We start from the raw sequence: 27,346 nt of genomic DNA, 5'->3' as shown, positions 1-27,346 counted from the left end.
ACAATTCAATAATGAAGAGATAAAGAATCTTTAAAAAAAAACAAAAAAACAACACTTAGGTTATTTGGACAGTAACAGAGGCACTGTTAGTTGTTACTTTTAAGATATGGTACTCAAAGAAGATCTTTTGGAGAGAGGATATCTGACAAAAGGACTAAAAGTCTGATATCTGACAGAAGTCCTGACTAAAAGGACAGAGTCTTTCATTCTGGAATCTTGTAGAAGAGTATTCCCATGACAAGAAATAACAAATTTAAAGTACTAAAACTAGAATGAGTATGGTTTTCTCAAGAGTCAACAGCTTCAGTGTAGCCAAAGGATTAGTAGGCAGTATCCATAAAGTCAAGGAATTAACAACAACAACAAAAAAACTGACAGGAGATAAAGTTGAAAGAGGAGCTGGAAATGACTTATTAGACTCCTTTTTCCTTGTTGAAATGATCTCACCTCATGATGATGTTGGGAATACTGCAGAACATTTCCCAGCTCCTGCTCCATGTCTGTAACTGCCCTTAATATTGTTCCACTTAGAAAACAATCCCAAATGTAATCTGTCCTGACCAAATTTGTCCCTAATATGCACACTGATCAATGCTTACATTAATTTACTAAGTCATATGACTAGCACAACAGTTCACTCAGGAGGTACTTGAATCCTCTGTCCACATTCTGCATCTATTCAATGACTCAGTTTTATCAATAGTAGTTCAAGATATCTGCCCCTTTATCTTTGATTCCACTGATAACCCTCTGTTCATAATTTCAATCTGATTTGCAATATTCTAGCTGTTAATTCCAAATATAATTTTGCCTCTTAACATCTCTCCATTTTTGAGGATTTTGTTAATAGAAAAGCCATATAATGTTTTTTAATGTTTTTCTGGTTCAGAAAATCTGACTTTTTCTTTTCTGCAACATTATCTCTCAAGATATATTCTTAAAATATTTTATGGAAAATAGACACTTGACATGTAAGTTTAGAAATGCAGTTATGTCCTCCCATAGAGGACACCATTGCACATTACCATAGTAAGTATTTGTTAAAAGTCTTATAATTGAGAAACCTATATAAAAAGTTAAACTTAGAAATAATTATATATTAGCCTATGAAAACTCTTTAATGTAACAACTAATAACATCTTGCTGAACTGGTATTCTAAGAACATACCTTGACTAAAATGATAAAATAGATGCTACAGATTATCATTAAAGAGACTATAAAATGTAATTTATGCAAAATAACTATAAGTTATTCTGCAAAGTAAGTAAAATGTGTTACTTCAAATGCATAAATTTTTAGAACTGAAATGGAAGTTAAGGACAATCTATTTCAAGTCCTGCATTTTATGAATCAGGTTCATAGTCATAAATATATTTCCAAAGGTTACTTAGATTGTTGGCAGTGCTGAACTTAGAATTTCTAGTTTATTGCCCCAGTATATAAATACTATTTTTATTCAAGGTAAATAATTATATTTATTGTCCACTACTATGTACCTAGTATATGCAAAGGTATTCTCACAATTTATCTTAGCACTTAACATTACATGTGTATAGAATTCAATTGGTTGAGCATAAATTCCTTAAGGGTCAAGGCTTTCTCTAGTTTTTTGAATATCCATTAGTGTCTACCATATTATTAAATACAACTAGTCACTGACTCAACACATATATGCAATATACTCTTGCTTGAACAACTTCTGATGTCAGATTACAAATTAAATGGGATTTATTAAGAGTGAAGATCCTATTCCTGGTTCACAGCTGATGTCTTCTTGCTGTGACTTTACATGATGAAAGGTACAAGGGACCTCTGTGAGATCTCTTTATAAAAACACTAATCCCTTCCTTCATGATCTAGTTACCTCTGAAATGCTTCCTAGTACTGAAACCTATGAGAGTTAGAATTTTACATTAAGATTTGGGGAAACACAGTCAGACCATAGCATAATCCAACCAACAATTGAAAGCTCATATCCTAACCAACATTTTGACTTGTCAGTTTTTATTCATTTTAGTTGTAGTATCCCCCACAATAGTGCTAATCTGTATTTTTTGATGAGTAATAATGTTGAGCATCTTATACCATGCTTATTGGCTCTATGTATATAATCTATTGAAAAGTTCCTATACCGTCTTGTTTTGCTGGTGTTTTACTTTTATTTTAGGTTTGATGTGTTCATTAACAAAAGAACCCACTTATCACACACAATAATTTTGATATTTAATAGATTATTTGCCTTAATTTCAGTATGTGCGCATGCTAAGTTGCTTCAGTCACGTCTGATTCTTTGTAACCCTATGGACTGTAGCCCGCCAGGCTCCTCTGTCCATGGGACTCTCCTGTCAAGAATACTGGAGTGGGTTGCCATGCCGTTCTTCAGAGGATCTTCCTGACCCAGGGATGAGACTTGGATCTCTTATGTCTCCTTCATTGGCTGCAGGTTCTTTACTACTAACGCCACCTGGGAAGCCCAACTTAATTTCAGTATACAATTATTAAAAGAGGAAATGTAGAGACAATAGAGAAAAGTAACAGCACATACATCCTCAAATTCCGCCGTTCAATATCCAGACTTGACCAGTGCTGGAAAATTCCTTGTTAACACTAATCTGGAGTCCCAACTGGGAAAAGGTCCCAGGCGGTGCGTCCACCCCATTGGCAAGACTTCAAACTGCTGTTTGGGGGGGTTGCAATTGTTTGTACCCCAGGGCACAACCTGATACTGTCATCGGTTTGCACACAAAAATGCAGCTCCGGTTTAACTTTAACTTTTACAATGCTGTTTCTTTCACCTTATAAGTAATAGACTTCTTAGACCTGGGGGGTAGAGGGGACAGTGGGAAGCTGGCCAGGCCCTGGGGGCTTAAAAGATTCCAAGACCCACTTCATTTCTTATCTAAACTGCTGCCTGACTTGCTGGCTTGCCAGCAGGCTGGGAATGCAGGCGGTGTGCAGGCAGGTCAGAAGCAGGTCAGAGGTCTGCTATTGCTCTCCCACTTCTGAAGCCTGAATAAGACTTCCTCCATTTTAATTTCCCTAACAAATCTTTAATCCATTTTAATCAAATATTTATTTGTAGTTCTTTATACATTTTTATTATATAATCTTAAGATATATGAATTTCAAATACTTCCTCACAACCTACCTTTTCAATATCTTAATGGTATTTCCTTTGATGAACAGAATTTCTTGATTTTAATGAAATACAGTTATCAGTATTTTATTGTGTTTAATTGGTGCTGTCTATATCCTGATTCAAAAATGCTTGCCAACTTCATCATAAATATATTCTCCTGTGTTTCTTCTCCTAACATTTAATGTTTTACGTTTCACATTTAGATGGTTGAATTCTCTTGAATCAATTTTTGTATATGATACTAGATTGGGTAATACATATTTTTAATGGGGTCAGCTATTAAGACTGTAGAGTGCAGAAAGGTGCAAGGATGTATAACAAGTAGGTCAATCAGTTCACAGCTTCAGTTTGGGTTTGTTATTTATCTTGTCACTTTGCAGTGTAATGCATTTTGAAATTTAAAAAATAAGTAAATTACAATAACATAATTAAATCAGTTCTCTCTGATCACCACAAGTTACAATTTTATGAATGTTATAACATGTTGTACTATTTCTTTTCAGTGGTGCACCCAAGTCAGTCTTCTACGTTGCTTTTAGAAATTGTATTATTTAATGCTTTTGGTCACTTTTCAGAAGCAATATTATGGAGAAGAAAGAGCACTGAACTAGCAGTTTGCTCACTTGAATTCAAGATCTGTATCAGTCATTAATTAGCTACGGCTTCTTAGATAGCATGCTTATAGTTTTTTCTGTTCAACTCCCTTTTTTTCTGGAAGCAATAACCCACTTCTCCTGGAAGATACACCTATCCACTCCACCCTTAAACTCATATATTTACATTAATATTTACAATGTTTTGACGTATTCATATTTCCTGACCCTTTTGTAGTCCACCAAATATGTGCTAATATCCTGCAGCTTTTGACCTCAAGCATATTGGTTCAGTAGTGGGATACTTCCCTATCATTTCTGTGCTCAAGCTTTGTGAATCTAATCCATGAAGAAAAGTAATCATACTGTTTTGACTAGGCCCTCCTTATGCAGATCCCTTCATGCTCATGTTTTTTGTATATCAGTGTTCCAAGTCCAAAAATTTCCATAGATCAGGTAGTACTATAGCATTTACTATTGAAAAAAATCCATGTATAAGTGAACCCACATAGTTCAAATACATATTGGTGAAAGGCCAATGTTGCATATGTATATTTGTGCATACATTTAAATATATATATATATATATATTCATTTCTGGATTCAAGTACTTTATGATATGATTTAGAAGGTATATAGCACTGCTACCAAATATAATTTTAAAATGTGTTAATATTTGCAGTGTCATGAGAAAATAGGTTATCCATTCATTTCACTAGTGATTTTAATGAAGTTTAATACAAATTGTCATTTATCACTTTATTTGTTATTTAAGGCTACACTTTAAAGATGTATATCATAGCTGTGATCCACTGTAGATATAAACAAAATACTCTCTAAATTGTTTTTGATGGAATATCAGTTCCTGCATTTGTGAACATGTCCTGATAGCATTGCTCTTTCCTTCCTGATTCTGATGGCATCAGTGCCTGAGAATGTGCATGCATTCTCTTCTTTTTCTCTGCCCATGCTGCGTGAACATTACACATTTCCTTCCACTTTTGAATATAAAGGAAAAATAGCCTTTAAATGTGCTTTTCCATTATTTTTTGCTATGGATCTTTAAATAATTTTGAAACAGGAAGTCTCACTCTTCTGAAATCTGTTTCCTATAGACTGTAAATGTGTTGATTTATCACTTAAAGTCACTTTTCTGTGAAACTCTTTTGCATGAAATAACTCCCTAAGTTGATGGAGAAAAATTGGGGCAAACAACTGGCTATAATGTTAAGACATTTCTTTTTTCAACAGTTCTGTCTGCAATCTCATATAGAAAATCTGGTTAGGAAATTGTGTAAAAACAGAAATATATTTTAAAGGAAACAAAGATCAACATTTGGAAATGTGTTTCTTTTTTGAATATGGTAGTAAAGGGAAAGAGGAATCAGAAATTGAAAGTTGTATTCATGAAATGATAGAAAAATTTAAATAAAATTAGTTCTGACTCAGAAAAGAATAGTTATGAAAGATGTGGCAAATAGAATTGCATATGAAAAATGGATCTTAATACATACTTAGTCATGTTGGTTAGCATCACCCATGTCTCAATTATTGCTATTTAAGTGTGTATTTTCAAGACTGAAATATCACCTGTGTATTTGAATATTATTAGCTATATGCACTGAATGTATGTGTATCTACAATACTGAATGCTAATACACATGTTTTAAATATGACTTATGGAATTTGTGAAGAGATGTATGAGAATACACATTAAATGTCATAGAATGTCATAAATGTCAAAGGTATGCTTACGATTCCTACTAAATTGTATATAAATCCACATCAACTCTCTATTTATTAGGTATATCTATGTTTTATATTTCAGAGATGATTAACATAATGAAGAAAGAACAGATTTTGGGGGTTTCTGTATGTCTGCTGCTTAGCTATGCCTCTGCCCTTCTCAATGATGTTCCTGAGGAAGGTGAAGAATATACAAACATTACAGGTAAAGTGCTAGAAGCATTCATCCTTTTAATCCAAAAATGAATATATTTTTCTTCATCTTGAAGAAAAAGAAGTGTTACTGAAATGATATTTGTCCAAAACCTTAGTACAAAAAAAGTCACTTTAGGGAAGAAGATCTCTCATTTCTCAGACTGTATATGAAAACCTGAAGTATCTCTGGAAAATTGCAAGTAAAAAAAATGATATAGATATAGCTCTCTATGAACCTCGATGTCACCTTTTGACTGGGAAAAGTGTGAGACGGAAAAGGAAATGGCAGACATTGAAGGTTTCAGTTTTTCTCTCTTCTCACCTTTATATTCCTCAAACAAGAACTTCTCATATGAGTCCAATGTGATAATACAGTCAAGCTGGATACCAGGAGATGGGGATAACAGAAGATAGTTCTACTGCCATAAAGTTCTGTGCTTAAAAATAAAATACAGTTGACTCTTGAGCAATGCAGGAGCTGGTGCACCCTCAGTGAAATACAGCATCCACGTGTAACTTACACTCAGTCGTATCCTATCCATATGTGAATAGTAAAGGCTTATTGTTATATGCCACTAGAAAAAAAATATATTGTTGGGAAAATTTCCTAAAGATGGAATGTTATTGGATAAAGTTAAAAACCATTTTGTGTCTTATCAAACTAGGAATGTCGTCACTATGAGATGAGATCTAATCCTTCATTCTGCTCATTTCTCAAAAAAGGGATGGCTAAAATTTTAATATTCTGGAGGTAGGTAGAGAAGGAACGTGGAGATTAAAGTAAATCCCCAATAAGAGAAAAGCAGGCAATCCCATTTTAGGAAGTGGGAGGAGAAAGAGTCCACGTGTTCCCAGTATTCACCTAGTCTAAGAAGTTCTCTCAATTAGGTTGAGAAAGTGCATGCCAGTTAATCAGGAGGTTCCTGAAGTTGTTGCTACTGCCACAGTCAGCCAAGAAAACAGAATTAACCCATCAATGATTAAACCCAAGTTTAAAATCTCTGGGTAAATACAGACCAAATCCAGCTGGATAAGGAAAAATCTTGATTGTAAAGTCAGATGTGAAGACCACCTAGCTGACTGGCTGCACAGACTTATGCAGGTTTTTTGTTTGTTTCTTTTTTCAATTAATCTTGTGTCAGCAAGATCCTTTGTCTGTCTCAGGGCTTCCCTGGTAGCTCAGCTGGTAAAGAATCCACCTGTAATGCAGGAGACCCTGGTTTGATTCCTGGGTCAGGAAGATCCCCTGGAGAAGGGATAGGCTACCCACTCCAGTATTCTTGGGCTTCCCTGGTGGCTCAGATGGTAAAGAATCTGTCTGCAATGTGGGAGACCTGGGTTCAATCCCTGGGCTGGGAAGATCCCCTGGAGGAGCGCATGGCAACCCACCCCAGTATTCTTGCCTGGAGAATCCCCAGGGACAGAGGAGCCTGCTGGGCTAGAGTCCATGGGGTCCCAAAGAGTCAGACACAGCTGAGTGATTAAGCACAGTGTCTGTCTCAATTCCATTTTGGAGATATCATCTATTACATTATGGCATGGTCATGCCATCATTTTATAGAAATTCAGTGAAATAATGTACTAGTATTTTATTGAAAAACATTACGAGATTTTATGGCTTCTGTCATAAGTCAATAGTAGACATTTAAAATTAAGTCAACCAGCAGAGAGGATGAAATAGAGAAACTTCTTGATAAAACAAAAATGACCAAAAAAATTGTGGTGAAAACTTTCTTAAAAAACATTCCTTTGGACTAGGAGAGACAAAATGATCAGGGAACATTTAGAGAAAAGCAAGTATATTTCATAACATTTAGAATCAGATGGGCCTAAATATGCATTTGTGGTTTGTCACATGGCAGCTTTGCAAAATTAGATGAGTTGATATAAACTCTCTGACTCCCAGTGTCCTAATCTATAAATAAATGATGTAAATAACTACATTCAGATGGTTGTTATATAAATTGCATAAAAGCATCTGGCACATTTCCTAGCACAGAGAAGGCAGAGTGCATGTCTGTGTTCTATCTTTCCAGAGAAACCAGTCTTTTAGTGAGAAGTAGCATGTAGACTCCCAGGCAGTAAGTTACCTTAAAGTTCTAGGTTTCCAAACAAATTCCAGGAGGAGAAGGATTTTAACAACCAAGGATTTGACACATTCCCAAACATTATCCTGAGCCTCCCCTTCAATATCCCAGGATAGGGGGAAGGAAGAGTGAAATTGTAATCCTCAGACTGTGAAAAATAAAATACAAGAAATTAATTATGAAAATGATTAAACATGAACCATAACTCTGTTTATTTCAATACATCAGATTAAATTCCTGTTACATTGCCCTGTTACATTGTATGTGTTTTCCGGTTGTATGGCCTTAGGCAGATCCTTGTCACAGTCAATGATTTCTTCAAGTCTCAGGAAGGAAAGTTACCCCTGACCCACTCAGAGAAGCTTAGTATCTTGTTAAACATGGTCACAGCATCTTGAAGTTCTTTAATGTTTATATAAGTAAGTCTGAGTGTCTGTATGGCCGTGAAGTCGGGGCGTGGGGTGGAGGTTACTGACACTTAATTTTCTATCACATCTGCCATGACAATACGGTGCTTGACATACACGATCAGCGATCAGCACACAGCTGTTAACTTTTGAAAAGGTTTATCTAAAATAAAAAGTGAAAACAAGACAGACTTTCATCCAATTTTAGTGGTGGCATGGCTTTGTGCTTAAAGGGGCCATGTGATCACTCCCCCAATCAGGAATGATGTTGCTCAAGTGGGAGGTCCCAAGCTCACAGCCAAAAGAATAAAGAATATTCTACTGCAGGGTTTGTGTAAGAAATACCATAAAATGTGAATGGCGAAAATGAATAACCAGATCATAATTAGTAAAATATGTTAATCAAATAATAATTGACTAGCACTAATAATTCTTAGTGCCTTCTTTAGGAAACTGCTATAAAATCATTACCTGCTCTCATCATTGAAACTTTTTACAATGTTATGTGGCAGCCTGGAAGGGAGGGAAGTTTGGGAGAGAATGGATATATGTATATGTATAGGTTGAGTCCCTCTGCTGTTCATCTAAAACTATCAGAACATTGTTAACTGGCCATATCCCAATACAAAATAAATTTTTTTTAGAAAAAGGAAAAACAAGAAAAAAAAAAAAAAACTATTCTAATTGTTATAAAGTAAAATTTAGAAAAATCTGTTAAGTAGACGTTGTAAAAGTCAATACAGGTTCTTGATCTAAATGTCAATTAAGGAATCTCAGTCACACAGATCTGTGACTGTATCCCTCAGTTATTAAGAAACTGTGAGATGTCTGATATAAAATTATCTGGGGGTCACATCTAAAGCCATCACTTAAAGTGTGAACTGAGAATTTAACTTTTGCAGTATTATTTTATAATTTGCAAAGTGGAGATAAAAGATGCCTAATTCACATGATTAAATAACATAATTGCAAAATGTGTGGCGCACAGCAGATTCAGTAGACGGTTCGCTGTCTTCACTTCCAGGCGCGGCCGCGACTGCAGGCAAATTCCTTCTGTGTTTGTGGTGCGCTGGCGCCGCCTGGTGGCACGGTTACTACATAGCAGGTTGAAGATAGGCTGGTATTTCTATCCTTGAAACATAAAATGCAAAACAAAAATTTGGCATGATGATAAAGAATATCAAATATTGAAAAGTCAAAAACATTGGCAATTATCAAGGAGAAAAGCCTTATATAAGCTATTATAAGAAATAATTTCCCTGTATATATAGCCTATGGCAACTCAGCTAATGCTTTCCACATTTCACAGGCGTTCTCTTTAGAGGTGCTTGTCTGAAGCACTGCGGCAATGATTTGGTGTCTGTAAAGGTCCACAACACCTGTAACTTGGGGATCAGGACCATCATATTATATGAGAAGTGCCCTGCTGGGTTGTGCGGTGCTCCATCACTCGGCTGCGTCCGACTCTTTGTTACCCCATGGGTATAGCCTGCCAGGCTCCTCTGTCCATGGGGATTCTCCAGGAAAGAATACTGGAGTGGGTTGCCATCCTCCAGGAAATCTTCCCAACCCAGGGATCGAACGCGCATTGCAGGCAGATTCTTTACCATCTGAGCCACCAGGGAAGCCCAAGAATACTGGAGTGGGTAGCCTATCACTTCTCCAGGGGATCTTCCTGAGCCGGGACTCAAACCAGGACCTCTTGCATTGCAGGCGGATTCTTTATCAACTGAGCTACCAAGGAAGCCCTAGGAATCTCTGAAATAATGGAGTGTACTTATACAATTCAAAAATGCCAGAATATTTGTGTGCTAGCTCATTTCTCAAAATAATTGACATGGCTTCTGGGATTCTGAGATCTGATCATAAGATCAGATATTTATAAAACTGATAAGTCAAAATTTGGTCAGCCCTATCTAGAGTAGATAAACCTAAAATGATAATTCAGTGACACATGGAGAGCTATTTCTCAGTCAGATGTACCACATAGTGTCTCTGATGTAAAGCCTTCCAACTTCTCACAACTTTCTAACAACTTGGAATGTCAAGTATAAAAGTATCAGTCTTTAAGTTAATATAGGAATACAAATAGCATTCACAATTATGCAAAAATGTATTGCTCAGAAAATGCTTTCACTTATTTTTGAATTTGAATTGGCAATTGTAACTTCAGTGACAAAGGGAAAGTATATATTTTTCATAAGCCATTTTTTATTTATATGCAGTTATATATAATACTCTAAAATGCTATTATATATTAATTTCTATAGAAAGTTCTTGTGTGTATAGTGTAAAAGCGAAAGTCGCTCAGTTCGTGCCCGACTCTTTGTGACCCCATGGACTATACAGTCCATGGAATTCTCCAGGCCAGAATACTGGAGTGGGTAGCCTTTCCCTTCTCCAGGGGATCTTTACAAGGAGGAATCAAACCTAGGTCTCCCACGTTGCAGGCAGATTCTTTACCAGCTGAGCCACAAGGGAAGCTGAAGAATACTGAAATGGGTAGCCTATCCCTTCTCCAGAGGATCTTCCTGACCCAGGAATCGAACCGGAGTCTCCTGCATTGCAGGTGGATTCTTCACCAACTGAGCTACTGGGGAAACCCTGTGTGTTTACTTTAAGAAAATAAATTACTTGGAATTTGTAATAAATTGCATAAATTTTCACAATTAGGGAAGTTTAATGTAGTAAGATATGTACACATGTATATGAACATAGGTACCCTGTTACTAGTTTTCATAAGGTTTGGTTGGAGTCATGTACCAGACCTAATATTGTTGCTTTTAAAGATTTGTTTTATATGTAAAAAATGATGCAACTGTTGATTAGGGAGACATCTCTATGACTCAATTACATATGGTCAACTGGTACAAGTTTAAGCAAAACAAGAATCTATTAAAAATTTCAACATTTTCCCCTAATAGTTGGTTAATAACCAACAGTTTAATAAAGTTGGTAAGACCTGTCTCATTTGGTGAGTTTATATATTTATCTACCTTTTGGATAACTTTCATAGTTTCTTATTACAGTCTGTTTTATTATTGTTGTACTTTTCCTTAAAATTAAAATGTATTAAAAAGGAAGTGAAAAGGAAGCAGCATTATTACAGTGTTGATGAAGGATAATATGTTATCTTTTATTTTTACCTTGTAGATGCTGAGTTGCCCCCACTGAAACTTGTACATTCATTTTGTGCAATGAGAGCAGATGATGGCCCATGCAAAGCAATATTAAAGAGATTTTTTTTCAATATTCACACTCAACAATGTGAAGAATTTATATATGGAGGATGTGAAGGAAATCAGAATCGATTTGAAACTCTGGAAGAGTGCAAACAAAAATGTACAAGAGGTAGGTTTTTGGAGACACTATCATCCAGAAACCTTTCAGGTTATTAGATCTAATCATAGATTTGATAATTTTAGAAAAAAAGTTAAACTATTTTAACATTACTAGGAATCTTTTTTTTTATTTTTTACTTTTTCAGCTTTAACAATTACTCTTTTTTCATTTTTTGTATCAATTATTTTAAAATATATTAAGCTTATTGTCCTATACACTTCTCCATGATGAAGAGGGAAGAAAACCCTTAAGTGTGCAGAACAGATTTTATATCTACAACAAATAAACTGTAATTCCACCTCTTTAGGGAGCTATGAGTTCACAAGAAATAAATTATCATTCACAGTGATTTAGACTTTCCTTTTGCAACACGATGATGTCATAGTTGTTTCCGTGTCAAGATAATGAATTAATCCATCTTGAGGTTCTCAGTAGTTAGAAAATTATAGAAATATATCTATATATATATATCTTACATATATATATATATATATATCTAACTCATATATATATGAGTTAAATCCTTCCTTTGGAACCTTGGAATAATGTAGAAAATATTATCTCCAGTGGCTTATGAAGACCTTACTGAACCTGACTTTTCTTTTCTTATTTTACTAAGTTATAAGTTTGAAAAGCACATCACATTCTGTTATTAAACTTAATTTAATGCTTTTATTCTTTTCATTGTATTAAAACTTTTAAAATTCTACAAATTACAATGTTTTATGTGGCTTTCTCTCTTTAGACTAAAATAAATTCTAAATAATTACTTGTTCAATTTTATGTCAGTTTTATTCTTCTGAATTGAGAGCTACTTGAGAGGTAGAAAATCCCGAGTTAGCCTTATTTCCATAGTTTCTAGCCCCAGATTTCCGCCTTGCACGTTTTTAGAGTTGAGTTACATTGTAAATCTATAGATGGCTTCTTTAGTTAACACTGGTGTCTTGTTTTTTGCAAAGCAGGTGGCTTGGCATTTTCACACTGATAATGCTTTCCCAAACTGCTTTTGCAAGACAGTCTTGGCATCATGATGACCTTGGCTTGTGGGAAAAATCTCAGTGTGGTGAAAAGAAAGAGCTTTTCTCCCCTGCGATTGTTGTATGCCCCTGAGCTGACATAAAAGAAATGATGTGAATGTATTTCTTTATTTCAGAGCACTTATTTCCCTCTTCTTCTCCATAGATGTACTGGAAATGTTACTAACACAGATTAGGCAGTTCGGTGTTTCTCTGTGATATATTTGGTTTTGTGATTGCCTGGTAATTTTCCATCCATCACAGATTTCTATACCTTGTCCTCTTCCATACCATGCCAAGTATACTTTTGTATTGAGTATCACTCAAGTTCAGTAACTTGGTTAAAGGTCAGGTTGCCTCATTCTTGGTAATCCTCACTTTCTCATGTAGCAGCCTACTTATTTTCATCAACTGGCCTTTTTCCTGAAAGACATATCTATTTACCTTTTATCATTTAAAAATCTCTTATTTCATCATTGTGACAAGTTACCCTTTTTTTTTTTTTTTTCAGAAACTAATCAAATATAATCATTTTGTTCTTCAGTAGGTGTCCTGCTGTAATATTTTCTCAAATACCATTACTACCTAACATAACTATATGTCTTTTGCCCCCATCTCCTCATTATTTCCTCAAAAGTCATTGACATTATTGCTTGAATATCTGAGTATTTTATATAGTAAGCTACAGTTAAGAATATAGCTGACGTACAGAAAAAGAATTACTAAACTTTAAAGAAATCACCTAAGGAGAAAATTCCATCTTCAGCTATGATGGAGTAACTGGAACTGAATTTCTCTCCTAATGTAAATAACTAAAAACTGGAGGAAAAAAAATGTATGAAGCAGCTTTTTTACAGACAGTGATCAAAATGCAGTACATGACTGTGATCTCTGAGAGGAGGGAACAAGTGAGGTGAGGCGTCCATCTCCCCAGTGTTCTGCATGAAGGCACTTCTGCAAAACAGGAAAATGGCTGTCTGAGGAGGCCTTACAAAAAGCTGTGAAAAGAAGGGAGGCAAAAGCAAAGGAGAAAAGGAAAGATATTTCCATTTGAATGCAGAGTTCCAAAGAAGAGCCAGGAGAGATAAGAAAGGCTTCCTCAGCGATCAGTGCAAAGAAATAAAGGAAAACAATAGAATGGGAAAGACTAGAGATCTCTTCAAAAATTAGAGATATCAAGGGAACATTTCATGCAAAGATGGGCTCAATAAAGAACAGAAATGGTATGGACCTAACAGAAGCAAAAGATATTAAGAAGAGGTGGTAAGAATACACAGAAGAACTGAACAAAAAAAGATCTTCACAACCCAGATAATCACGATGGTGTGATCACTGACCTAGAGCCAGACATCCTGGATGTGAAGTCAAGTGGGCTTTAGGAAGCATCACTACAAACAAAGCTAGTGGAGGTGATGGAATTCCAGTGGAGCTATTTCAAATCCTGAAAGATGATGCTGTGAAAGTACTGCACTCAATATGCCAGCAAATTTGGAAAACTCAGCAGGGGCCAGAGGATTGCAAAACATCAGTTTTCATTCCAACCCCAAAGAAAGGCAGTGCCAAAGAATGCTCAAACCACTGCACAATTGCACTCATCTTACATGCTAGTAAAGTAATGCTCAAAATTCTCCAAGCCAGGCTTCAGCAATACATGAACCATGAATGTTCAAGTTGGTTCAAGTTGGTTTTAGAAAAGGCAGAGGAACCAGAGATCGAATTGCCAACATCTGGTGGATCATTGAAAAAGCAAGAGAGTTCCAGAAAAATATCTATTTTTGCTTTATTGACTATGCCAAAGCCTTTGACTGTGTGGATCACAATAAACTGTGGAAAATTCTGAAAGAGATGGGAATACCAGACCACCTGACCTGCCTCTTGAGACACCTGTATGCAGGTCAGCAAGCAACAATTAGAACTGGACATGGAACAACAGACTGGTTCCAAATAGGAAAAGGAGTACGTCAAGGCTGTATACTGTCACCCTGCTTATTTAACTTATATGCAGAGTACATCATGAGAAACGCTGGGCTGGAGGAAGCACAGGCTGCAATCAAGATTGTTGGGAAAGATATCAATAACCTCAGATATGCAAATGACACCACCCTTATGGCAGAAAGTGAAGAAGAATTAAAGAGCCTCTTGATGAAAGTGAAAGAGGAGAGTGAAAAAGTTGGCTTAAAGCTCAGCATTCAGAAAACTAAGATCATGGCATCCAGTCCCATCACTTCATGGGAAATAGATGGGGAAACAGTGGAAACACTGGCTGACTTTATTTTGGGGGGCTCCAAAATCACTGCAGATGGTGATTGCAGCCATGAAATTAAAAGATGCTTACTCCTTGGAAGGAAAGTTATGACCAACCTGGAGAGCATATTGAAAAGCAGAAACATTACTTTGTCAACAAAGGTCCATCTAGTCAAGGCTATGGTTTTTCCAGTAGTCATGTATGGATGTAAGAGTTGGACTGTAAAGAAAGCTGAGCACCTAGGAATTGATGTTTTTGAACTGTGGTGTTGGAGAAGACTCTTGAGAGTCCCTTGGACTGCAAGGAGATCCAACCAGTCCATCCTAAAGGAGATCAGTCCTGGGTGTTCTTGGGAGGACTGATGTTGCATCTGAAACTCCAATACTTTGACCACCTCATGAGAAGAGTTGACTCATTGAAAAAGACCCTGTTGCAGGTAAAGACAGAAGGTGGGAGGAGAAGGGGACAACAAAGGATGAGATGGTTGGATGGCTTCACCGACTCAATGGGCATGGGTTTGGGTGAATTCCAGGAGTTGGTGATGGTCAGGGAGGCCTGGCGTGCTGCAGTTCATGGGGTCACAAAAAGTCAGACATGACTAAGCAACTGAACTGAACTGAACTTCTGAACCACAGTTAAAAGAGGGAAGTACAAGCATAGCACACCAGTCTCTCTGGTGAAGGATGTGGAGATTGGAGACTGGTAAACCGAAGTGGTCACGTTCTGAGGGACAGTATGTGAAACAGAATGGACATACAAAGTGAAAAACCTAAAAATTTTGGATAAGGGCCCCATGGAGTTTGTTGGTGAATAATAAAGCTTCATGTACTTGATGAAATTCCATGAACTGAGAAAGTAATTAAAGGGATTTGTAAGTGGAATACCCCCCAGAGCTCCCACAATTAAGAGAAATTTTGCATTTAATTTAGTTCTAGAGTGAAATTAGACCTAGAGTAAAAGCTACTTTACACTTGCCATAGCAAAGCTTCAGCCAAGCCTTAAAAATTCATAATTAACTACTTGCCAAAAAAGCACTTCTTTAATTTCTGTGTTCTGTCACTCATTTGTGTCCTACCTTTTGTGACACTATAGACAGCAGCACACTAGGTTTCCCTGTCTTTCCCTGGCTCCCGGAACTTGCTCAAACTCATGTCCATCAAGTCAGTGATGCCATCCAACCATCTCATCCTCTGTAGTCCCCTTCTCCTCCTGCCTTCAATTTTTCCCAGCATCAGCTTGTTTTCCAGTGAGTCAGCTCTTCACATTGGGTGGCCAAAGTATTGGAGTTTCAGCTTCAGCATCAGTCCTTCCAATGAATATTCAGGGCTGATTTCCTTTAGGATGGACTGGTTTGATCTCCTTGCAGCCCAAGAGACTCTCAAGAGTCCTCTGCAGCATCACAAATCAAAAGTATAAATTCTTCAGCACTCAGCCTTCTTTATGGTCAAATTCTCACATCCGTACATGACTAATGGAAAAATCATATGGTTTTTTGACAATATGGACCTTTGTTGGCAAAGTGGTATCTCTGCTTTTTAATATTCTGTCTAGGTTTGTCATAACTTTTCTTCTGAGCAGCAAGCGTGTTTTCATTTCATGGCAACAGTCATCTTCTGCAGTGATTTTGGAGCCCAATAAAACAAAATCTCCTACTGTTTCCATTGTTCCCCCATCTATTTGCCATGATCTTAGTTTTTTGAATGTTGAATTTTAAGCCAGGTTTTTTCACTCTCCTCTTTCACCTTCATCAAGAGGCTCTTTTAGTTCTCCTTCGCTTTCTACCATGAGGGTGGCGTCATCTGCATATCTGAGTTTATTGATATTTCTCCCGGCAATCCTGATCCCAGTTTGTGCTTCATTCAGTCCAGCATTCCACATGATGCACTCTGCATGTAAGTTAAATAAGCTGGGTGACAATATACAGCCTTGACATACTCTTTTCCCAATTTGCAACCAGTCCATTATTCATGTCTGGTTCTAACTATTGCTTCTTAATCTGCATACAGGTTTCTCAGGAGGCAGGTAGGTGGTCTGGTATCCTCACTTCTTTAAAAATTTTCCACATTTAGTTGTGATCCACACAAAGGGTTTAGCACAGTCAGTGAAGCAGAAGTAGATGTTTTCCTGGAATTTCCTTGCTTTTTTCTACGATCCAAATAATGTTGGCAATTTGACGTCTGGTTCCTTTGCCTTTTCTAAATTCAGCTTGTACATCTGGAAGTTCTTGGTTCACGTAGTGTTGAAGCCTGGTTTGAAGGTTTTTGAGCATGACCTTGCTAGCATGTGATGTGAGTGCCATTAGGCAGTAGTCTGAATATTGTTTGGCATTGCTCCTCTTTGGTATTGAAGTGAAAACTGACCTTATTCAGTCCTGTGGCCATTGCTGAGTTTTCCAAACTTGTTGAGATATTGAGTGCTCACTTTAACAGCATCATCTTTTGGTATTTGAAATAGCTCAGCTCAAATTCCATCACCTCTACTAACGTTGTTTGTAGTAATGCTTCCTAAGGCCCACTTGACTTCACACTCCAGGATGTCTGGCCCTAGATGAATGACCACACCATTGTGGCTATCCAGGTCATAAGACCTTTTTTTTTTTGGATAGTTCTTCTGTGTATTCTTGCCACCTCTTCTTAATTTCTTCTGCTCTGGTATGTCCATACCATTTCTGTCCTTTATTGTGCCCATCTTTGCATGAAATATTCCCTTGGTGTCTCTAATTTTCTTGAAGAGATCACTTATCTTTCCCATTCTGTTGTTTCCCTCTATTTCTTCACATTGTTCACTTAAGAAGGCTTTCTTATCTCTCCTTGCTATAATCTGGAACTTTGCATTTAGATAGGTATATCTTTCCTTTTCTCCTTTGCCTTTCTCTTCTCTCCTTTTCTCAGCTATTTTTAAGGCCTCCTTAGAAAACCACTTTGCCTTCTTGCATTTTTATTTTCTTGGGGATAGTTTTGATCACCACCTCCTGTACAATGTTATGAACCTCCATCTATAGTTCTTCAGGCACTCTATCAGATCTAATCCCTTGAATCTATTCATCACTTCCACTGTATAATCATAACAGATTTGATTTAGGTCACACCTGAATGGCCTAGTGGTTTTCCTACTTCCTTCAATTTGAACCTGAATTTTGCAATAAGGAGCTGATGATCTGAGCCACAGTCAGCTTCAGGTCTTGTGTTCAGTGATTGTATAGAGCTTCTCCATCTTTGGCTGCAAAGACTATAACCAATCTACTTTCAGTATTGACCTTTTGGTGTGTCTATGTGCAGAGTAGCCTCTTGTGTTGTTGGAGAAGGGTGTTTGCTGTGACTGACAGTAAAACATTCTTTGTTGGAAGACAATAAAATCCAGCAGACAATAGCATAATATTTAAAAATATCTACATTCCCCCTTTCCCAGAATACTAAGCATTCAAAGATGAAGCAAATTTGATCCATAATTAGGAAAAAAGTATTCAATTCTAACAGACAAAGATGACATTACTCGACAAGAAATTTAAAATAGCTCTTAAAAATATGGTAAAGGATTTAAAGAAAACAGGAACATAACAAGGAGAAAAGTAGAATATATAAAGGTGAAGTAAATGCATTTTTTTGGTTTTGGAATGAAAACAGACCATTTCCAGTCCTGTGGCCACTGCTGAGTTTTTCAAATCTGCTGAGATATTGAGTGCATCACTTCAACAGCATTATTTTCTAGGATTTGAAATAGCTCAGCTCAAATTCCATCACCTCTACTAACATCGTATTAATGCTTCCTAAGGCCCACTTGACTTCGCAGTCCAGGATGTCTGAAAAATACAATATAGAAATAAGAAATCCAAGTCATAGTTCTCAGTTCAGTTGTCTCTCAGTCATGTCCGATTCTTTGTGACCCCATGGACCGCAGCATACCAGGCCTCCTTGTCCATCACCACCTTCCGGAGTTTACCCAAACTCATGTCCATTGAATCGGTGAAGCCATCCAACCATCTCATCCTCTGTTGTCCCCTTCTCCTCCTGCCTTGCATCTTTCCCAACATCAGGGTATTTTCCAAAGAGTCAGTTCTTCGCATCAGGTGGCCAAAGTATTGGAGTTTCAGTTTCAACATCAGTCCTTCCAATGAATACTCAGGACTGATTTCCTTTAGGATGGACTGGTTGGATCTCTTTGCAGTTCAAAGGACTCTCAAGAGTCTTCTCCAACACCACAGTTCAAAATCATCAGTTCTTCGGCACTTAGCTTTCTTTATAATTCGACTCTCACATCCATACCTGGCTCATGACTACTAGAAAAACTATAGCTTTTACTGTATGGACATTTGTTGGCAAAGTAATGTCTCTGCTTTTTAATATGCTGTCTAGGTTTCAATGATCTCCTAAATAAAAGAAAATTTCAGCTTCAAAGACTTGAAATATAAGATGTAAATCATATTTCTTCTTTAATTTCTATCAATTGTTTCTCTGAAAATTGTCAGGTTCTATGGTTGAATTTCTACACTTAAGATTCTACAGTTGAATTTCTTATAAAATAAGAATTTCACCAGATATACTTAAAACACATTAGATATTACAGAAGAAAAGATCAGTAAACTTAATGACAGAATAATGGTAACTGTTTAAGATGAAGCACACTGAGTATAATAACAGCAAACAAAAAATAATATTACCCAATTACCCATGAAACAAAATCAAGGAGTCTGTCAAAATGTATAATGGGAGTTCTGGCAGCTGGGACAGAAGCTATGCAAACAAGAAATTGGCAAAGAATTATCCACATTTTCATGATATCCACATTTCATTTGATGAAAACTTTAACTTTCAGAACCAAGAGCCTTGACAAAATTCATAAAGAATGAATACAAAGAAAAAGAAAGCCATGTCAATGAATCACATTGCTGAAAATTGTGGCTAAAAAGTAAATCATAAAAAAAATAAAAATTATACATTTAGGAACAAAGACCAAAAGAATCCCAATTTCTCATGAAGAAAAAATTCACAAGAGAATAAAATTAACATCTTCTTTAAAGAGCTAAAGGAAAAATAAACTGCCAATTGGTAATTTAGATCTATTAAAATCCTTATGATGGAGATAAATATTTTTTCAGATTATCAATATTTGAGAAAATTCATTGCTAGCAGACTTGCACTGTGAGTAATTTTAAAGGATTTAAAACAAAAATAGGAGCGTGAACATGTGAGACTACTATTGTATGGTTCTGATACTAGAGGTAAAAGTGGTATAAGTTATTTGAAGTCAAATTGCCATGAATTAAAGATGCATATTAAAAGTCCCATAATAGACATTAAAAATAAAGAGATACAGCAAATTGACCAATAGCAAAGGTAAAATTGTTATTAAAATATTCAACCAATTCTAAAAATACCCAGTAAAACAGGAACTGAGAACAGATGTAAAGTAGAAAAAAAGACGTAGGGATTTTTATGCAAGCATAATGATACCTACATTGAATTTTAATGGAATTATCACTCCAAGAAAAGGCTTATAGTAGACAATATAAAAAACTAATCATGAACTAACTACATGTTGTCTACAGGAAAGACATTTTAAAAATATGGACACAGAGGTTAAAAGTTAAAAGATGAAAAAGATATGCCTTGAAAGCACAGATCATAAGAATGATTAGTAGAAGTAAACTATAGGACTAGGAATATTGGCGGGAGAAAGGGAAGATATTTTATAGGAATGACGGCCAATTAATCAAAAAGTCATAACACTCACTGTCTATGTGTATACCTCAACTGTAGAACCTGAAAACTTTCAGAGAAACAATTGATAGAAGTTAAAGGAGAAATATGATTTATATCTTATATTTAGATAAGATATATGATTTATATCTTTGAAGCTGAAATTTCATTTTATTTGGGAGACCATTGAAAATTATGACTTGTAAATTGCCATGCCAGAGAATAAATTCAAGCCAAATGTTTCAGAGAATAGGAATTATAAATGTGTTCAGTTTGATAAGTATCCTCAGCTGTCCTTTTGCAGGTAAAGGTGGTTTATCAGTTGTTTCCAAATATGTATACTTTTGTGTGGTGTATTTACCAGTGTAATAATAGAGACATAGTAACAAAGTTAGTAAGGTAGAAAAAGTTAAAATATAGTTTGTAAATGGTTTCTAGACACATGGCTTTCAAAATGTTTGTCTTTTGGTTTAGCTGCTTTTTTCCCATAGCCTGAACAAAACAGGGCTCCCTTGGGGACTCAGTGGTAAGCATCCACGTGCTAATCCAGGAGACCTGGGTTCGATCCCTGGGTCAGGAAGATCCCCTAGAGAAGGAAATGGCTACCCACTCCAGGATTCTTGTCTGGGAAATCCCATGGACAGAGGAGCCTGGTGGGCTACAGTACAAAATAGTCAGACAAGACTTAGCGACTAAACAACGACAACTAAAACAACATTGAATTTGATTATTAGTTTTTTTAAAAAATAAGCATATGAAGTGTGGAAATTAAAAGAATTAGATGAAAGAGATCAAATTCCCACTTAACTCTTCAGCCTGTCCACCTCTGCAGCAGGGTTGACTATTTACAATTAAACCATAGACAATAAATTCCTAAAACATCTTTAAAGGCTCTAGTAAGTTTGCTGTTTATACTATACCAGAGGGGCTTCCCTGGTAGCTCAGCTGGTAAAGAATCTGCCTGCAACGTGGGAGACCTGGATTCAATCTCTGGGTTGGGAAGATCCACTGGAGGAGGGCGTGGCAACCCTCTCCAATATTCTTGCCTGGAGAATCCCCATGGACAGAGAAACCTGGTGGGCTAGAATCCATGGGGTCGCAAAGAGTCAGAAACGACTTAGCGACTGAGCACAAGTATGCTGTTTATATTAATTACTATTTTATTGGCTAGGCTAACTGTGACTTGTGGTTTTTCATGGGGATTTACATGGGGATTTTCTCCACAGGGAATTAAAGAGTATGTAAATACATTTTACATTCTTTCAATTTTTAACTTTATTATTTTCTGTTTTATTTGTTTGGCATAGTGAAGACCTACCTGGTAATAAGAATATTCTGCCCATAGAGTCTTTTCCTGTCTAGTTAGAAAATTTCTAGACTGACTTCAACAAATAAGAAACATTAAAAGTTAGTGTCCAGATTTTACCCTCTCCATTCCCAACAGAAAAGAAAAAGATGAAGACAGAATAGGGCAAAAAAATATTTTATTACAGTTATTAAAATATATATGATAATTATAGCAGGCTTCCCTGATAGCTCAGTTGGTAAAAATCTGCCTGCAATGCAAGAGACCCCGGTTCGATTCCTGGGTCTAGACGATCCACTGGAGAAGTGATAGTCTACCCACTCCAATGTTCATGGACTTCTTTTGTGGCTTGGCTGGTAAAGAATCAGATAATTGTGAATTAACTTTAATATTCCTAATGAAAAGTTAAAATGTAAATTCATATACATTGGAATTCAAGGAATTACTAAAGTAATTAGTAAAACATACTGCCATTACTTCTTGCACCATCATTAACAAATGTTATGTTCTGTATAAATCTAGGAAAATATCTTTGATAATTAACTGTAAACCCTATCTATGTTTTCAGACTGTAAGTGGCATAAAAATAAATTGTGTGTCCATGGCTATTCTCAGAATTCTTGAGGATTTTTTAAATATACCTATAATATGAATGTGCTAAAACACATTATTTGAATTAGTTACACATATACCAGATGAATTACTCTAACTTAGGATGAAACCAGCAAGGAACAAGTTCTCCTTTAATATTGCATGTGAACATTGAGATCAAGCATCTCTATGACTCTTGTCAGAGGCACTCTATATTCTTTCCCTCCTTTCATAAATTAAAAATACAACATGATAGTTGCACATTATATTTTAACGCAAGCTTACTATGACAGTCCACTATCTAAAAACATTAACTAAATGTTGGTTATTTATAATAAAAAAATTAGATTTTCTTAACATTTACAATACAATTAGAATTTCATACACGCACACACACACACACACACACACACACACACACACACACTCCTTTTTAAAAAAGAGTACTGAATAAAACATAGTAAAGCCCAGAAAAGAGATGAGCCACATCACCTTATCATTCATAGATGTTTTACTCTCCAGGGAATAACCTGACTGACCACTGGTTGAAAGGGGTATTTAACCAACTCATACTTATATTCTCTGTCTCTGACCTCTTTTTCTCCCTGACCTTTTGTCTCTCTGGCCATCCAAATAGTGATAAATTGCCCTATCCAAAGCTTTTCTGTATAAAACAAATGATTATACTTAAAAAAAAAAAAAAAACAGTTTCCTAATGTTTATATGAACAAACTAAAACTGTATATATCAATTTGAATTTCATTAGCTATCATTTAAATTAGAATTCCATACTTGAAATACAGTGGGTTAACGACAAATAGTATTCTTAAGTGCAGTAATTTCAATTATTCTATGCTGTTGCTGCTGCTGCTAAGTCGCTTCAGTCGTGTCTGACTCTGTGTGACCCCATAGACGGCAGCCCACCAGGCTCCCCCGTCCACGGGATTTTCCAGGCAAGAGTACAGGAGTGGGGTGCCATTGCCTTCTCCAATTATTGTATGAGATTAAACCAAAAATGATATCACAGGTATCTGTTGCTTCATTCCTCCTTTGTATTTGGAAATAATAATGAAACTTGTAATTGGATTAAGATAATGAGCAGGAGAAGGAATCAGGAAAGGAGGTCATTCTGGTTCCTTTCACTCTGCTCCCATTCCTCTGTAGAAATGACCTATTCTTACAGGCCAAGTAGGCTGTTTGAATTACTTTCATATTTTACATTATTTTAATAAAGATCTATTTTAACCATAGGTATTTTGAATAGCAAACTTAGTTCACCATGAATTATTATTTTTGTAAATGGGTTAGAATGTTTTAAAATAGTTTTTGAGACATTGTTATACTAAAACATAGGTGACTTCATGGTTATACTGTAATCATTTAACTAGTTTAATATCTAGAGAAAATAGAAAAAAATTTTATCTTGACATTCAGTATAAGAATAATTTTAATAATAATAAAGACATCATCCTAGTTGCTAAATGGAAAGTCATAACATTATATGATAAATTGTGGTAGTTGATACACATATATTGTTTTTCTTGCAGATTATTCAAAGGATATGACAGAGACAAAAGCAACACAGCGAAAAGGTGACTGTTCATTTGTGTGCTAGTTAGTAGCATTTACATACGGTACTTGGAAATTCAGTTCTCAGCTTTCTCTGATAAGAGATTCATCATAAGTCCATGTGATTTTTGAAATGAAGTTTTGTTTCAGTGGGTATAATAAAAAAGAAGAAACAACATGCATGATAATTCATAAGGCAAGACTTAAGCACTGTGTTTACTCATTCTCATGGCGTGTGATGTCTGGTATGAGATCAGTAACAATCCAGAGCCATGCACATGCTATTCTAACATCTCCCAAAGAGTGATGTAGATGTTGCTGTTCTTTCTTTAGTTCTCAGATATCTAATCCTTTGATAACCTCAGCATTGTGTGGCTCTAGCAAGTTTCATTCAGTATTCTGCTGAGTGGATATACCTTTGAGTTGTCAAAGTCTACATGCAAAAATATGTGGAGATATTTAACAATAAATAATTGCTTCTGTCAACATTATTTAGTGTTTACATATTTTTAATTTGGGGATTTAAATTATTTTACTTACAGTTTTTAACTAAAAATAATTACATTTTGGTGAATATGTTGTAACAGGAAAGACATGCTTCTTTTTAATGAAGGTCTAGAAAATGACTGTGCTCAATTACCATTCACAGCATTTACATAGGAATGAGAAAATATTGAACAAGAAGATGAAATTATTTAACTCATAACATGAAAATTAAAGAAAGTAAGCCACCAGGGAAGTCCTAAGACATGAAAGAGCTACACAATTCAAAGTGAATTTTAGTTTTACTGACTTTGACTTAATTATGTGAGAAAGAGCTGAAAAATTCTACAACTCATTGATAAGCTTAAGATAGTTTATGGTCCAGAATTACAATCAAAATTTATAAAATAAATTCAGCAACAAAGTTTGTACAACAACATAAGTAAATGTATTTATTTACAAGTTGTAAAATAACTTTCTATAAATATTGAATTAATTTTTGCAAAAGTGTTCACTACCTCAATTAAATGAAATTCTTCCTCTCTGTAATATCATATTTATAAATAGACTTTTTGTTGATCAAGTAAGAGATGATATCTTTAACATTTAAATGTTAGGATTTTTTTTCAAAAATATAGAATTAGGAAAAAATTATATGCAGGGAAAATTTACTAGAAAATGATGCTACTTAATTTATATTTAATGATTCAGAATTCATTCTATTTTGATACTACATATGAATGAGAATAAAGCTATCAGTTCTATTCACGTTTAAAAATGGTCAGATGCTAAAATTAATCAATAATGAAGACCTTTAAACATACTGATTTGAAGTCAACTTTGTCATATGCCTCCTAGCATCACCATCAGAACTCTTACAGAGGCATTGGAGATTCTCTACAATGTGCCTTGGGAGAAAGTTTTGCTTCAGACAGTTATCAGGTTTGCAGCTTGAAACAAAAGTTAGCAGTGAGAATCATGGAATCTTGTGGCTTATGGAAGTTGGTATAGAGCTTAAAGCTTGCATTCTAGGTTTTAACTGAGCATCAATTTAGAGCAAGAATTGTATATACAGATTCAATACAAATATTAAAATTCTATTTATCTGAGGAATGTTGGAATGAATTTCTTAATTTTTAATCATAAATACTTTAAGCTGTAGGCCTAAGCAGAATAATTTTACAAGTATGCAATATCAGCTCCTAAAATAAATTTCTGTCCTACATGGGGTCTCAGATAAATGATAGCAACTTCCAGTTGTATAATTCCTTAATTACATTTCAGCATAATTTATTACCATTTTCTCATCTTTATAGTCAATATTTTTTTACCTACTCCTTTTTGTTAAGCATAGAATTCTTGTATTGGTTGTTAATATGATTTAAAGTTTTATAAGAAGTACATACTTAAGACCTAAACAAATCAACTTAGTGATCAAATGTATTTTTCTTTCTCTTATAGTATATCATAAAAATTTAAGGAAGTAGGATTTTTCCTTATTTCATATATCATACTTAACCACAAATTTTTACCATGGAAATAATAGTAACATTCACCTTAAGAAACAAGAGGCAGTAAACAGTGAACAAAATAATCTTCAAATCGGTACTTTGAGAAGTCACAGAAATAGATACTTTACTCTATATTAAAATAGTATGTTTTACTTAATAAAATAATTTTTTCATGCAGATTGATTTTTCTACTGTTGTAGAAATCATTAACATTATTAAATACATGTTCTTTTTAAAATAAACACTCATTAATATTGTTTCCTTGAGATGGATACAACATGCTTTAAGATGTGAAAGGATTGTGCAGTTCATTTTTCCTCTATGGTAATATATAGTTTTAGAATGGACAGGAAATGGGGAAGCTGGAGCTTTTCCCTAAAACTTCAAGCACAATATATCTTGCAATCATAATAATTTTGAAAATGATTTGAAGCTCTTCTTTCTGCATATGCATGTAAACAAGGCTTGTAATGTAAACCACAGTGGCACAACTTTTATGACAGCTGTGTTTAGCCTGGATTGGAACACTATCAAAGAGTGGATATTAGGCTTTTTCAAAAGCCTCTCCAATCCCTGAACATGTATTTCCTTTCTGCCTCTGCACTATTGGAGTCATTCCAATGCCTGGAAGAAAAACAAGAGACACAGTGGTGGAGGATGTCATACCTAATACAGATATTAATTTCAGCATAAGAATTTTGGGGCTTCTAAGTATAGCCGTGAAAGCCTCCACCCCCCATCAAAACTTTTTTGTTTATAAAAATTGAAACCATTCATAATAAACAAGCACAGTATACTTTAAAATTAGATTACACACCTGAAAATTGTGAAACTTGTGACTCTTTCCTAAATGTAGATGCACATAGGTTAACAAAAATAAATAAACCAAATTTTTGCCATAATACTTTACACTTCCAATCCAAGGGTAATCAAACCCCAATAGCTTTTATTTTCTCAATTTATGAAAGAGTTGATAGTTAATGTGCTAATTAACTATGAGAAATTTAGAACTTGAAATTCCAATAGACTCAATGTATGACAGTTGTACATTCATTGTTTTAAACGTCAAAGTGGATAAAATATAGTTATGGATAATGTTATATTTTACCTTTTATCTTTATCTTTTCATATGTACTCCTTAAATAACTTCAACTTAACCAGTTGTTTATATTTTTAATTAACATAAAATTACTCAAAAAAGAATACTACTTTCTGATGTTTTAATAATTTTTAGAAAAGCCTGATTTCTGCTTTTTGGAAGAAGATGCTGGAATCTGTCGAGGTTATATTACTAGGTATTTTTATAACAATCAATCAAAGCAGTGTGAACGTTTCAAGTATGGTGGGTGCCTCGGGAATCTCAACAACTTTGAATCACTAGAAGAATGCAAGAACACCTGTGAAGACACATGTATGTTT

General features: G+C 35.3%; 1 protein-coding gene across 3 annotated transcripts in view; it reads left to right on the top strand.

Annotated features, from left to right (window-relative positions):
* The window catches only part of TFPI (tissue factor pathway inhibitor), a 77,241-nt gene that overhangs the window by 28,284 nt on the left and 21,611 nt on the right, over positions 1 to 27,346 (top strand). For all 3 annotated transcript variants that reach the window (XM_065931907.1, XM_065931905.1, XM_065931904.1), the window contains 4 exons: positions 5,562 to 5,684; positions 11,322 to 11,519; positions 23,912 to 23,956; positions 27,162 to 27,338. In XM_065931907.1, the coding sequence (XP_065787979.1) occupies positions 5,564 to 5,684; positions 11,322 to 11,519; positions 23,912 to 23,956; positions 27,162 to 27,338 (541 nt within the window). In that variant the 5' untranslated portion in view covers positions 5,562 to 5,563. The remainder of the gene's footprint in view (positions 1 to 5,561; positions 5,685 to 11,321; positions 11,520 to 23,911; positions 23,957 to 27,161; positions 27,339 to 27,346) is intronic.

Source organism: Muntiacus reevesi, chromosome 3 (assembly GCF_963930625.1).
Source record: "Muntiacus reevesi chromosome 3, mMunRee1.1, whole genome shotgun sequence".
In the NCBI taxonomy this organism is placed as follows: Eukaryota; Metazoa; Chordata; class Mammalia; order Artiodactyla; family Cervidae; genus Muntiacus; species Muntiacus reevesi.
Note: the sequence above shows the minus strand (reverse complement) of the source record. Positions and strands in the feature narration are given on the sequence as shown.